This window comes from Glandiceps talaboti, chromosome 8 (assembly GCF_964340395.1).
Source record: "Glandiceps talaboti chromosome 8, keGlaTala1.1, whole genome shotgun sequence".
NCBI classification, from domain to species: domain Eukaryota; kingdom Metazoa; phylum Hemichordata; class Enteropneusta; family Spengelidae; genus Glandiceps; species Glandiceps talaboti.
In genome coordinates this window covers 6,099,744-6,114,222 of record NC_135556.1, presented here as the reverse complement: position 1 = coordinate 6,114,222, position 14,479 = coordinate 6,099,744, and the positions used below count along the sequence as shown (strand labels likewise).

Below are 14,479 nucleotides of genomic sequence, written 5' to 3'. Positions count from 1 at the left end.
CGTTTTTTTGTACTGTCTCAATATTTATATAAATACAAATAAAAAACATGATGCAAATGTTTGAATGTCACCAGTAAATAAAATGTATGAATCTGACTGGCTTTGCACCTCAAGCAGGCTTTTTTCCAGACATTTTAAAATCAAAACATTTTTGACCAAAATATGGGTTATGATGACCTTTAGGTATCTTAGAACTAAATTGTCTGCTGGCAATTAACTGGCAACTGTCCACACAAGACAAGTATGTCTGGCTGCGTTTACATGTACTAAAAGTCAATAATTGTGGGTTTTTTTGTAATGTATTTCCATGTGTTTACATGATCGGCACTCAAAGACCATTTACACAGAAACACAAGATAGCACTATTGCACACACACACAAACATGACACAACGGTTTAAGCACATCTGATGGGGGTCATTCCTGCAGTCAAATATGTGCATTTTCGAGTGTTGCATTACATGTATATCGACGTGTACAGGACCCTATTTTTGAAGATTTTCATTTTCACCTATTAACACAGACTATTTTTTAATTGAAAAAAAAATGTCATTTTTGAAGTGATCCACTTCTGGCAGCATTTTCAATATGTTGCATTTTCATGTGCGTGGTGGTGCATGATACTTGATAGGTGTAAACTGGAAAACGGCATGGTGTAAATGGGGGCGTCAGAAATATCAAATTGCATATCTATATTGCATATCTATCCACTTATGAAGATAATAATGATGCATTACTATCAAGATAAATCATGAAAATTGTTTGCCTTTATCATGAATTTATCATGACTTTCTTATCTCATGGCGTTATTTATCTGAAGTTATGAATAAATTAAGACTTGCCACTAAACTTTTCATATTGTCATAACGGTAATAGATAAATGTGCCCAGGAGACAACATAAACTAAAATTTCCTCAAATGTGTGTAAATTTAATTGAAGCGGCACTGGCTAAGTTTTTAAGCTTTTCAATTTCTGAGCAGTCTCCAAAATATGTTTTATACATGAAATGTGATTTAAGATCTAGAATAACGTTAACGTTAATGCATGTGTTCGATGGCATTAAATCTCATCTTCTGGCATTGATAACACAGTTGATGGGTTACTATGTGTTACAGTATACATCCTGTACTACATTGCATTAAGTCATTTTATTCGTTTATAGCTTCTGCCTTAACATCAGGTTTGAGTTCTGTCAGTTACAAGTGATATAATAAGCTTGTGTCAATAGTTGTGTCGATAGTTCTAAGATGCTCTTGTGAACAAATTCTCAGGAAAACACTTCACTATAATTTTATTTGAGAATATAGTGAAAAAGAGCATACAAAGTGCCAAAAAAATACATTTTGGGGTTTCAAATAGTGTTGAAATTAATTCGGCACTGATGCGCTTTTCATCTTATAATGTTGGAACCTTGCAGATACTTGAAAACATCACTATACAGTATATCTTCAATACATTTTGTGTGAATGTTACGCACTTAATACTGCCTTGGAGAGTCGACTGAGTAGATGAGGTCTATTGAAATTGAAGTCGGCAGCTTCAATCTGAAGTGCTTTGAGTAGAAATCTACACCATAGGTACTGCATATACATAGTGGCCCTCGAGAAGCTAGTAATATTTTACTATGTAGACAAGAGAATCTGTCATTTTAGCTCATGAATGACATCAGATAAACACAATAATAATGATAAAATGCAAATTTAAAGTATGCAGATACCTAAAAACAACACATTCCAGCAAGTGCCTCGTTTTGCTTTTTCTCTTAAAATGAGTTGTCATGGTAGCAGCATTTTTTTACATCACTGTACATGAGGAAAGTATAAAGGTCCACTTTGGATATAAGGGTAAAATTTTGGTGTGAAAAACAATTGTCTATGAAAATTTGGTCCTTAGCAAAAGGATTAACTTATTTGATCCTTCTGGCGCCACTGATGAGGAAGTATGATGTACTAATCCAAAAACTGTGGGATTCCAGCATTGGGATTTAAGGTAATATCAGGCATGCAAAGATGCACTCATCTTATTTTGAATCATGAGGTACATGAAAATATAGCTAATGCAGGCAATTACGACTGTACAGTAGTTCATGACGGCATCTAACATAAGGATGCCATAATTCCACCTTTCGAATCAGAAATAGAACTATTAGCTTTGAACAGCTGCCTTAAGAGTGTTACCAACACCGCGCGGCAAAACATTCCGAGGTAACATTACTCACAACACACGGCTAAGTGAGGATATATTTTCAACAATTCTTCAAATGTGTGAAACAGTAGCTAGCAAAAAACAGTACCATTAATAAAATGACTTCATAAAAAAAAATCTGGCTTAATCTACTTACCAATTCTTTCATGTTTTTGACCTGGAATGGTAGCTGTATCAAACCCCAGCTGTGGAGTACTGTATTACTCTCTAGTGAATTGGTGCAGTTTGGGTTTTTAATGGTCACTAATACATCTAGGAAATCTTTCGGTGCATACACAGGTCGAAAGGCACTCAAATCTGAAATCAGATTATGAAATGAACATGCTTACAAGATGGAAAAACAGACATGCTCAAATGTATTGCTTGGAGTTAGTTTTACATCATTTTGACTCGTATTTGGAAATAATTTGTACTTGGGTAGTTCAAGTTAAACATTTTGACTGGTTTTTCTTATAAAATGATCAGAGAGTGTACAATCATCATTCGAGGGTAGTTAGTAAATGAAATTTTGACTTATTTTGTTATTTTTTATGAAATATTTTGTGCAATCATCATTTTGTGGGTACATCTAGTTAGTAGTTGAAATGAGCTAGATCAATGTATTTACTCCTTATTGCTGCTGGAACTCAAGACCGTATGTTAAAGAATGTGCCATGGTGACCAATTTCTCTGAAAATAAAGTTCTTTATATCTCTCCAAATTTTGCCATATGAAAACTTGTTCTCCTGGTTCTTTGGAAAACTAAAAGAAATTTAAGGGTTCACTGTTTTGTATCTAAGAAAATCAACTATCTTATTAGTTTTCTTCCAAAATGAACGTAATCTCTGAAGAAAACTAAGGCATTGCATTGCATTGCACTGCATACATTTTAGATTAAAATTCAATTACATTTGTTATATACACACCGTTTTTTCCTTAAACAAGTACCATGGGCAACAAATTCACTTCTAATTTTCTCAGCACTCTCTTGATAAAATAAAATCATTCTTTAATAAAATTTACACAAAAAAGAGTATCATAAAAGCCTCAAGACCCTAGAATCGCCCTTCCTGCTCTCTGCTCTATCTGGAGAGTGCAGAATTTGTAAGTTTAAGTCCTTGTGACAATATTCTAAGCAGAACACTGATACAGTATATGTTGCAAATCTGATGTGCATGAAGCCTATAGGCAGAAACAGTAAAAGTGTGATATCAAACTTCTGGCTAATACTATTTCTATTGGCTTCACACACATACAACAGGGAACTTCCGAACCCGCTATGTTGAATGTTGTATCATGGGAAATGTGATAATAAATACTAATGAATTAGTATTGTAAACAATGTTGATACATTGTTTATAACCACAAATAATCAATTCATAGTTACTCTGACAATTGCAGGAGGTTAATTTTATCAGCAACACCAGATTAGGTATTACGATAACCACAGATAATCCCATAGTCCTTTGCATCTGAGCATGCTCGGTCTGGATTGCAAGTTCCATATTAGAGACTTGCAGTAGGTGTAGTACCAGCTCACATAGCTGAGAAACAAGAAATTTATTGTATATGGCCATCTTACCTGGCTCATCAGTGCCGAGCTCATTCCACTTCATTTTCAGGTCTTTCTGTTCTTGTATTGGCCGCTGAAAGACAAATATTACTTCTTTTCAGAGAAGGTCAGAGGTGACTGTTTTTGATAAAATTTAAACACATAAATATAATGGACAACATTAAAGTGTCTACATATGTCTACAAAGTGAAAGTATAATATAAATGCAAACGTGTCATTCAGACTGTATGTTATATAAATTCACTATATACTAGCCCGCTATTAGTCTTCATGATTAACTGCTTTTCAATACCAACAGTAGACAGACATATTTTGCTTTTGTGGATAGCAATCTATCTAGTTCTTCTGACTCGAGGGCATAATGTCACTCAGGAGGTGCAACTCGTATAAACTTGAAGTTGGCATTTACAAATGTAGCTGTGTTACTTTATCTATTAGCTCTCCCAGTATTTTAACAAATTGAACATACATATTGAAGCTTTCCACACTTTTATAGGTTTCTGAATTTTATTAGACAGTTCTTTCCAATACACTTAGAACACTTCTAACTGACTGCTGACGTCATTCAAAATTTTCCCTACATTTCCAATACACATTCATAACAATTCCACACAGCTACGTGTACATGTACATCATAAATTACAAAGCCTATATGGGTCTTAGAGGACTGACTATATATACATATAGCTTGTAGATACACTGGGAGATTACAGCCACCAACTGTAAAGATTGCACTGTATATTTGCATAGAGTGCCTTATCAAATCTTTTGAAATGTGACATAAAGTCCTCAACAATCCAAATACTTTTAGCAAGGTCAGAATGTACAGTGATGACAACTAGAGACAAAACCCTGGAAGTATTTATTACATTAGGGTCAAAAGGTCCTTCTCCCTCTCAATCATTCAAATCATAAATGAAAAGTATGGATACATACATTTATTAACATCCTTATTTCATATAACCACTAGCTATAATATTCAAGTTATGCTTTTACGTACATATTGTTACCATGGAAATGAAACAAATTTAATAAGTGAATTACTATGAAATACAACAAAGGAGAACAACTGATATTTAAACCTGTCTTCAGAAGGTCTTTTTTTTAAAAACAAATTTAGAAGAAGTATGGACTTTAATAATACATTCAAAATAAACAGCTGCAGTGTATGTAAATTAGCTAATCAATATGCAGGTGCAATGCGTCATATGTACATTTATGTTGTATGATTACATGCAGAAGTGAATGAAAGAAGGGATACAATTACAGACAATGGATACAGTTAGACAGAATCAAATGGACACAATTGCAGACAGAATGGATACAAGTACAGACAGAATGGATACAGTTACAGACAGAATGGATATAATAAGACAGACTGGATACAATTGCAGACAGAATGGATACAATTGCAGAAAATGGAGAGTTACAGACAATGGATATAATAACAGACAGAATGGATACAGTTACAGACACAATGGATACAATTGCCGACAGAATGGATACAGTTATAGACAGAATGGATACAGTTATAGACAGAATGGATACAGTAACAGACAGAATGGATACAATAACAGACATAATCAAATGGACACAATTGCAGGCAGAACATATACAAGTACAGACAGACTAAATAGACACAGACAAACAGACGACCTGCCATGCCTCTCCAAGCTTGCCTACATGTACATGTACATCAATATAGAAATAAACAGTGAAGATCTTAAGCTGGATGGAGGAGTATGATAGATGCATCATCAGACATTAGCTCTCCTTTGCCATCACATTTCCTTTTCACACATAAATCTGAAGCACATCATTATCATTGTCATGTGAACAGAGTGATCTCATTTAGCTAATCGGTTTCCTGCAATATGTCATTAAAAGCTCAGCAAGTAATCACATTCATGATGATGCCAATGGATACAGTTATATATGTCAATTTGGCAACTTCAAAGATAAATATCTCTGTGAAGGAAACTTAACGATTCTCACTATCCATTTGTAGATTTGTTCACTTCAAGCTTATCTGTCAAATATCTTCACTACGACTCATTTGTGACCTTTGCTTTACTTTTCACATTACAGAGGTTACAGTAAATTTGTTGAGGTGCAGCAAAGTGACTTCCATTTCTACAAATTGCTGTCTTGTGGAAACCATAAGTCATTACATGTAGATGGCATCTGTCTTATACAACAAACTACATGTGTAGAGTGTCTACATGTATGGCTCTAGTGTTTCTCTATATCCATGGCTCTATTAAATGTTATCATCTTAGAAATGCCTTTTTTGGGGGGTTAGGTATTAATATGGATATCAGAAGCCTGTTTGCTCTGTTTCTCTGTTCAAATCATATTATTGCCTTCTCACAAATCTCCCATTGAAAAAAATTTAACTAAACCTTTTCTTCATCTCCTGGTTTCATAATTTCAGTATGTAGAATAAGAATTCCCTCAAGGTCTACAATTATTGGCATACGACAGTGACCCCCTTTTAACTACAGAATTTCTTTTCCTTCTACATGATAGACATCCACTTTGTTGGACAAACCAGTCGAAGAACTCCAATGTTCCATTTGCTATACAGTGGCTTTCGAACAACACATTTTAGATGTATATTTGTGGTGTTAATTATTGTTGTCTTGATTCTGTTCTCTAGATGTCCAGTAACATTTTTGATTCCAAAGTATTGCCTCTTTTTATTTCCACAAACTGAATTGCCCATTTGGGATTAATAAAAGTTATTATACATATGTACCAGGGATTACTTGCACTGGTGCACATGCATAGTGGTGGTATTTGCACTGCAGTGCAATACAGAAAACAATATTGCATACCTGCATGCAAATGATATGCAAATGAGGACATGATCATCAATTCTACACAAAAGAGCATGATCACATAGTGTCATTTTTATGGAAATTTGTTGTTTCGGATAAACATATGTAATAATAACAGAACCCCATGTCATGTGAGTGCAAGTGTGGATACTTAGGGGTATTTGCACTCATGCTTGCAGTGGTTTCTGCTGCACTTTCACAGAGAACACTGCAAGCACTCATGCAAATACCCCAAGTACACCACATTTAATTTTTTGCACTCACTTGTCATGGGGCTCTGTCATAATATTGAATTGAAACTTTGGAACCCCTTTCTACAAACATACAGATAAATAAACAAAAACATGACAACTCCATCTTTAGCAATTTTCTACCTGTGAACTACATTTTACACACCGATTCACATAAAATCCATATTCATATGACAAGTATATATATACAGCAGATTGAGATTTTCCAAAAACTTATCGAGCAGATGAATATTAAAGTACATACTTACTCAGACTTGATTAACAATTTTATTATTATTTTTTAACTTTGTACTATCAGGAATCATTGACTGACAGGAATTTGATCTGACATGTAAATTGGTGACATGTACAGAAAAATGGCAAACATGCCAACCTTTGTTTGTTGATTTTTAAACTCCCAGAGTGATATTCTATATATTAATCAGATCTGTACACATGTTAGATTGACATATGATCCTAAGAGTGTAAACTTTGGGTTAAAAGTTCATAATTATAACAATTTACATCAACAACGTTTCGATCTGATCACATCTAAAATTCTATTATCCCCAGTTGAGATAAATATATTACATTATGCTTTAAATCCCAATTGACTTATTATTTCAACAATTTGATTACAAGGAAGTGTGCTACAATAATCTTTTAATATAACAATCATTTCATGGGAATTCACCCGAGAGATATAAAAGGAAGTAGATACCTTTCTCGCCAGAGGCACACTTAATTCCGTGCACATACTGTTCAAACTCTTTAGGATTCGTTTCTCCCAGTTGGCCTGTAACATATTTAGAAAAGCTTTGTTAATAATATCCCAAATTACTCAAGAATTCCCTGGAAAACATACAAGCATACAAGTTCTAAATTTGTTTCCGGATATAATTGTACAGTGGATATACAATACTTTGCAAATTTTGCTTAATTTTCTGATGGCTTAATTTTACAGCATGACTTTATAATAAACCATTAAACATATGAGTTCACAAACATCATTATTTAATTGGTATATTACATTTTTGTAGTCACATATATTCCTGGATAAAACTTGGACTGTCATAATTGAAATGGAATCAATGTTAACTTTGTGTGTTTAATCATATTTATATACTGTTTTGTCTTTTGCTATGCTAAAAGCTACCTACGTTTATCCATTCAAATGACACAATCTAAACTGCTTAAACTTCGCTTTCTCTTCCAGGAAAATGGTTCAAAAGTTGACAAAAAAGACATTAAACATAAGTAACTATACTTTCAATCTCTGATTTATCAACTCCATATAACAAAATATCTAAAGGACTGTATAATTGAAGTACAAATGTATACACTGTACATGATTAATTTTGACAACTGGACAGACAGTTCCTCGTAAATTATAATGATCTAGTAAGCAGTACTTTTATTCCTCATATCATTTCCACAACCAACTTATATTTTTCTCAAAGGAAATATTATATGTAGGGTTCTATGAATATCAAGCTTGGTAAATATATATCTGTATGATGAATTTTTAAATATTAATATGTGAATATGTCCATGCAAATTGCGCATACTTGTAAATGTACTTGACTAAATTTCATAACTAAACAGACAGTGGAAAAAGATGTATGCACACTCTATTTATAAAAGAAAGCATGATTTGTTTGTTCAGTACATATAACACATCCTCCTACTTAACAATAATTGAATTATAAATGATTGACATAAATCTATTTGAATACAGACGTACAAATATACAGTAATTTAAATCTTTGTCAGCCTAAGGGTTTAAGTTCTCAACCCCTCCTACAAGAGTTTCTAGGTTGTCTTAATGTTATCCTCATTGGAGCCTACATTTGTCTTCTGTCAATTTGATAATTTTTAAGAGTTACAAAATTTATGTAGCCTTACGAAGCACTTCATCACTTGGTATGTTTTACAACAATTGCAAGAAAAGTTTTGCTGTTTGATGATTACATTATGTACAGAAGTAACAAGTAATATATTCTGCTTATAAAATCAGATAAGAAGACTCTATGGCAACACATTTTATGCAGTCTCTGTATTGAGGGTTTATACATACCTGGGCTTTCCGTATATATGCTAGTGGTTCCTTACTATGGTCTTGTGATGCCAATGGATGGTCAATTTTGGGATATAGAGCCATGTGTTTATAGACAGCATTGCGAAGTTTTCTTTCCCATCCTGCAGTACATTACAAGATACATGTACAATGTATATAATCATTACCAAGACTTCAAATTTACAGCTTCCCGTCATAAACATCATATGTCAAAGGTTCCAATATGTGTGTCGCTCTGCTACCTAAATCTATCTATGTACATGTACGAGGCTTGTTGCAAAATTATATGAACACCACTCAGGCACCACTTTGAAAGTCACAAAATCTGAATTAATCTCCATCCGTTGTAGGATAGCTGAGGTATAATATTTTATATAGACAGAGTTCCTGAATCAACTCAACTATCATATACTCAAAATGATTTATAAATTCTATGAGCATGCTGTAGTATGCATGCTGCAAAATACAACAGTTACTGCAACTTCTTAGAGAACCATTCATTGATCTTCATTTCATACCACATGGCTTTCCTTCCTCATTAAACGCATGCATTAATATATGTAGGTCTCCTTGGTTGTCTACATTCACTGCAGTGTCATCTGCATAATGAAGGGTATTGATGTTTTTCCCTCCAATGTTGACTGCCTTACAGTTCTGCACTCTTCAGAGTGAAGGTTAAATAACATTCGTGATAAGAGACATCCTTGTTGAACCTCTCTTCTGACATGTATTGGATCAGACATACATGTACCATGTTCAGATCGTATGAATGCTTTCTGACTCCAGTATAAGTTGGTAATTAGTTTGATGTCTTTGGGGTCTACTGGGACTTTTGTTAGTGATTCAATCAACTGGTGGTGATTCACCCAGTCAAATGCTTTTTCATAGTCAATATATAACACATATACGAGTCTTTGCCCAGATCTAGCTATAATACCAATAAATTAAATATTCCCTTGCACATGTAGAATTACAAATATTTCTTCTTCAACTGGAAAATATTTGTGACCTAGGGATGTTGTCAATACTCGTCTCTGACTCATAGTGCCAAAGCCCCTATATGCCACTCATATTTTCCTTGGCTGAACAAAGAAAATATTTGGGAATAATATCTAATTGCCACTTACCAGTTTCTGTTAATGCATTATGTACCTCTCTTTTTAAATCTGATAGGTGGACATTAGGCCTAGCTGCCTGTAACTGTAATCAAATATAAACCTTGAATTTAGAAAATTATGAGACATACATGTATTAATAAATTAAAAATGTACACGATTTTGCATCTTATCAAACAGAGAATATATTATTTGAATTTGGGAAATTATTAGACATATTTATGGATTTAAAAAGTAAATAATTTTTCATCTTCTGCATACTTTAACACGATGTTTGCCACGTTTGTGGGGCAACAATTTATTCATATCTATAGCCTGTTATGACAAGAGTGTGAACCTCACCCTGGCATATATGTACTTGACTATACACTTACAAACTTGAATATATACACATGTCAATCTTGCAAATCTGGTACTGACGCCTGTGATGTACTTGGAAGAACAGTGAATTATTCAATAAATGAATTATGCCTTGTTGTATGTGTCCTGCATTACAATTTAAAATAAAGAAAATGTACAAAGCTTATGAAATTTGCTTGCATCTTGAAAGTCAATCTTGAGAATTACTGGTACAGTAAAATATAACTTAAAACATTCCTCTTTGAAAAACAAGAAAAAGAACTGTGGTGCAAATCATTTGTTTGTGCCATGTTTTGTCTTGTAAGTTGTACTTGTAGCAAATCAGCCATGAGACATATACAAAATGGTGATTGTAAAAATATTGCAAAACTGGATTTCATTTTAAAACAGATAAACTAACATGTACATTGAATCCTTTGAATTCGCTATAAAAGCTCTAACTTGAATTGCGTGTTGCATGGTATTCCTAGAGGAGTGTGCTGAGTAAAAGGAGATCAATACCATGACCGAGTTCTACATTTTGATTTACATACCTGCGCAGCTCTTTTAAGTTGTGAATGCAGTACAGTTCCTCGTAACTCTTTAACGATGTGTGCAATAAGCACAGATAAATGTTCATTTGGATCTTGTGCTGACATTTTAGACTCTGTTAGCATGTGCTTGACATGTATCACTCCCTAGGAATAAATAACATACATGTTATAATTATCATTATTGGGATACCTGTAAGGTAATGATGGTACATGTAGTTGTCTCGGATTGCTGTCAGCACACTGTTTCTAGCTTGCCTTGTTCTAAATTACCACATGTATGTGTTCTACATCTCCTATGATAATTGCGGTAATCATGATGTGCATGGGGATTGTTTCTAGCAAGGAATTGTTTCAAAGCTTCTATAATAATTACTGTTATCACAACTTACATGTCTTTACTGTAGTTTAGGTCAACACTTTTACTACATTGTATAAACCTATTTTCTTTCCCTTTTTTTCCATTTTTGTCACCAGCCAGTCACAATGAATTCCTGATGAAAATTAATCATTTAATGTATCAAAATGAAATTAAAGAAATAGGTGTAATCACTCTCTCATATTTTTAATACCATTTTATTCTAACTAGTATTTACAATTTGAATGTACAAATACCCCTTGGGAGTAAGGTTATTAATCTCGTCACTGTGGCTGTTCCTTGATCGTATGAATAAATTATTATGAATTCATCCCCCATCCCCCACCTCCCACCCCACCACCAAACTGCTCACAACTTTGGAATGTAGATGTTTTGTTCTTCAATATATCTGGCGTAATTATCAAATTGTACTAAATCAAGCCAGGTTGAACAAAAAAATATGGAATATATACTCTGGTCATTCTACATCACGACAACACACATTTATATCATGACAGAGTGTGTGTCTTCATCATTGGTTCTGCTGTGTTCAAAATATGAGTCAAAACGTTCAAAATTACCATTACTTTCCCTGATTTTTCATTGATATTACTGGCACTGGTATAATTATGTTATTCTCTAATATTTTTCTTCATTCAGCTGGAAAACACTAACCTAAGAGTTGTCACTACTTGTCTAGCGAATCAGTGAGAAAGGCCCCTTAGGTATCTCATATTTCTCTTGGCTGAACGAAGAAAAATATTGGGGAATAATATCTAAAAATAGTCAGATTGTGACATATTGAGTGTTCACATTTTTTTGACAGTGATCTATTAAAAGATGAGACTGGTGTCCATGGATTCACATGTAATTATGAAAGCAGGTCACTCTCTACAACTTCCAGTGTTGCTAGTATAACTGACAGCTTTGGACACCCTGTAAAGTGGTGAATTAAGAAAAACTCTCATACAGGAAATTAATGATGAATTATTTCATGACTAGCAATGGTTATCAATGACTGCAGACTAGAAATATACTATTTGAATTCAAAGAAGCATTACAAAACTTCTTGAAGGAAATAAGTCATGAATTCTAATCATATCAATTTACATGTTGCAAAAATTAATTTGTATTCTACATACAAATTTATCAATATTTGAACATTGTTACCTATCTAGATACAATACCCTGTCTGCATGCAAATCTCCTGAAGTAATATTTTTAGACGATTTCTACAAACTCCTATTAGACCTAGTCTAGAGGAATAATCTATAATAGTCAAGAATATTAATTATGCAAATTATGATGAATACTAATTAGCAGTCAGGACTACTCTCAAGTTTGGCTGAACCCTGCTCTATATATTTCAAAAGGACCGCTGTATGCTACTCATCATCCTTACAGAATGCTTGATGAAAATGAGTCTGTACGTGTATGCACTAATACTTTATCAGTTTTGATTAGGCCTAGTAAAAAAATTGTGTGGTTTCGATTACACTCAATTTTAGAATAGGTGGGGTAGACAGATTTTTTCATTTTATGGTAATATGTTTTTTTTTCATGTGTGAGTGTCTACTTCAGGTTTTCCATTGGTCTCTCTGTTATTTATTTCTTCCTATCAGATGTACAGCCATTTCAGATTGGAAGAGCAGTTTTATATTGTCTGTTTTAGTTGATGTCAGTTTCCGCATCCACCATTTCTGGTGAGACTTCACAATTTTTACGATTTTATTATTTTTTTCTCAAATATGTAAAAAAAAGTTCAGGGGCGGCAGTGAAAAACTAGGTGGGGGTTGGGTAACCGGAAGTAAACAATTTTTTTTCTAGGCCTTAACAGTGAGTCTCAAAAAAAAAAAAGAATTCTGCAAAAATTGCAACCTTCAATATTCACTACAAGTCATGTACATCATATATGGTTTGGATTAGCAGTCAGCCTCAAAAAAAAAAAAAAAAGGAAAGAATTCTGCAAAAGTTGCCAATCTTTAATATTCACTACACTATACATTGTATGTCATAACGCATATTCAAACACATATATCTGTGCTCCCCAACCGTGTTCATATAAACACAATGATGTCATCGCGTCCTCACATGATTTTAGTTTAAACAGACTGGAGGTGGAGTCCTGGTTGGATATTTGTATATCAGTGCAGTCCGAGAAAGTTAAAAAAAAAACATTTTTGTATCAAATGAATATTAAATGAAAAATGATGAAGACAGCCTGTCAGTTTGTGATGGATTACTACTGACATGCACCCTTTGCGTGTCGTTCACTACAGGGGAGCACCACAATTCAACACCTGTTTTAACCATCTTGACTAGACTGGTATTAGTAATGAAGTTTTTAATACGTAATACTGTACCAGTTTAGAACTCTAGACTATGGTTAATATGGATGCATGAATGAAGGGGTTGTAGTATCCTTGATTCTTAGCACAATGTCATTCCTAATACATCCATGCTAATACTAAGTTATGAAATATGTAATTGTAACTACTACAATGTATGTATGTGATTAAGTATCTCCTTTTTTATTCACAATAGTTGACGTCTGTTCAGAGTCTAATTAGCTATAGGTGTAATATCTGTTCTGAAATTATGCATATGCCCAACTGTTAATTAAAAACAAAATTTCAATGGATTTTTCTCTCTTGACTGGAGTTTTACACAAAGAGTTTGAAATTGCGAAAGGTCGAAATTAATAATTAGTAATAATATGATTGCCAAGTTTGAATAAACCACCTTATAGTGTACTCTCTTCAACATCCTATAATACTTTCCAGAATATAATTGACTTTGAAATACGCTAGAGAACATAGTGATGTACGGAATCTGGGAAGGGGTTAACAGAACTTGAACTAGAACTCTATCCACAGCTGCACTGATGACCCAGTGACATTTACCAGTTACATGTACGTAACGTGATCCAGGCATGCATCATGCGTCCACCACGGAGATTTACAAGTATTCGCTTATTAAAACTCGTAACGGTAATCGATGAACACACGCCACGTTAAAGATGTATGCGGTTACGGGGAACAAAATTGACAGGTATTCCCCATCGAACCTCCATACAGTCACTCGATCTGTGTTCAGTGATTTAGTAATACCGAGATTTCCGAGCCCAATAATGAATGGGCGAGTTGCATCATAAGCATTTGAATAGAATAGAATTCGTATTTATGTCCAATAGTGTTATCTAGTGTTAAGAA

The 14,479-nt window shown here is 33.8% G+C and overlaps 2 protein-coding genes across 2 annotated transcripts in view; one reads left to right on the top strand and one right to left on the bottom strand.

Moving 5' to 3' along the window:
* LOC144438522 (cholecystokinin receptor type A-like) overlaps positions 1 to 14,479 on the top strand; it is a 124,364-nt gene that overhangs the window by 38,918 nt on the left and 70,967 nt on the right. The gene's annotated exons all lie outside the window — the stretch shown is intronic.
* Positions 1 to 14,479, bottom strand: part of LOC144438521 (TBC1 domain family member 19-like) — a 145,310-nt gene that overhangs the window by 130,735 nt on the left and 96 nt on the right. The window contains exons 2-7 of the mRNA XM_078127581.1: positions 10,913 to 11,056; positions 10,032 to 10,104; positions 8,905 to 9,026; positions 7,549 to 7,623; positions 3,767 to 3,830; positions 2,342 to 2,502 (exon numbers count right to left, since the gene is read on the bottom strand). Of these exons, the coding sequence (XP_077983707.1) occupies positions 2,342 to 2,502; positions 3,767 to 3,830; positions 7,549 to 7,623; positions 8,905 to 9,026; positions 10,032 to 10,104; positions 10,913 to 11,035 (618 nt within the window). The 5' untranslated portion in view covers positions 11,036 to 11,056. The remainder of the gene's footprint in view (positions 1 to 2,341; positions 2,503 to 3,766; positions 3,831 to 7,548; positions 7,624 to 8,904; positions 9,027 to 10,031; positions 10,105 to 10,912; positions 11,057 to 14,479) is intronic.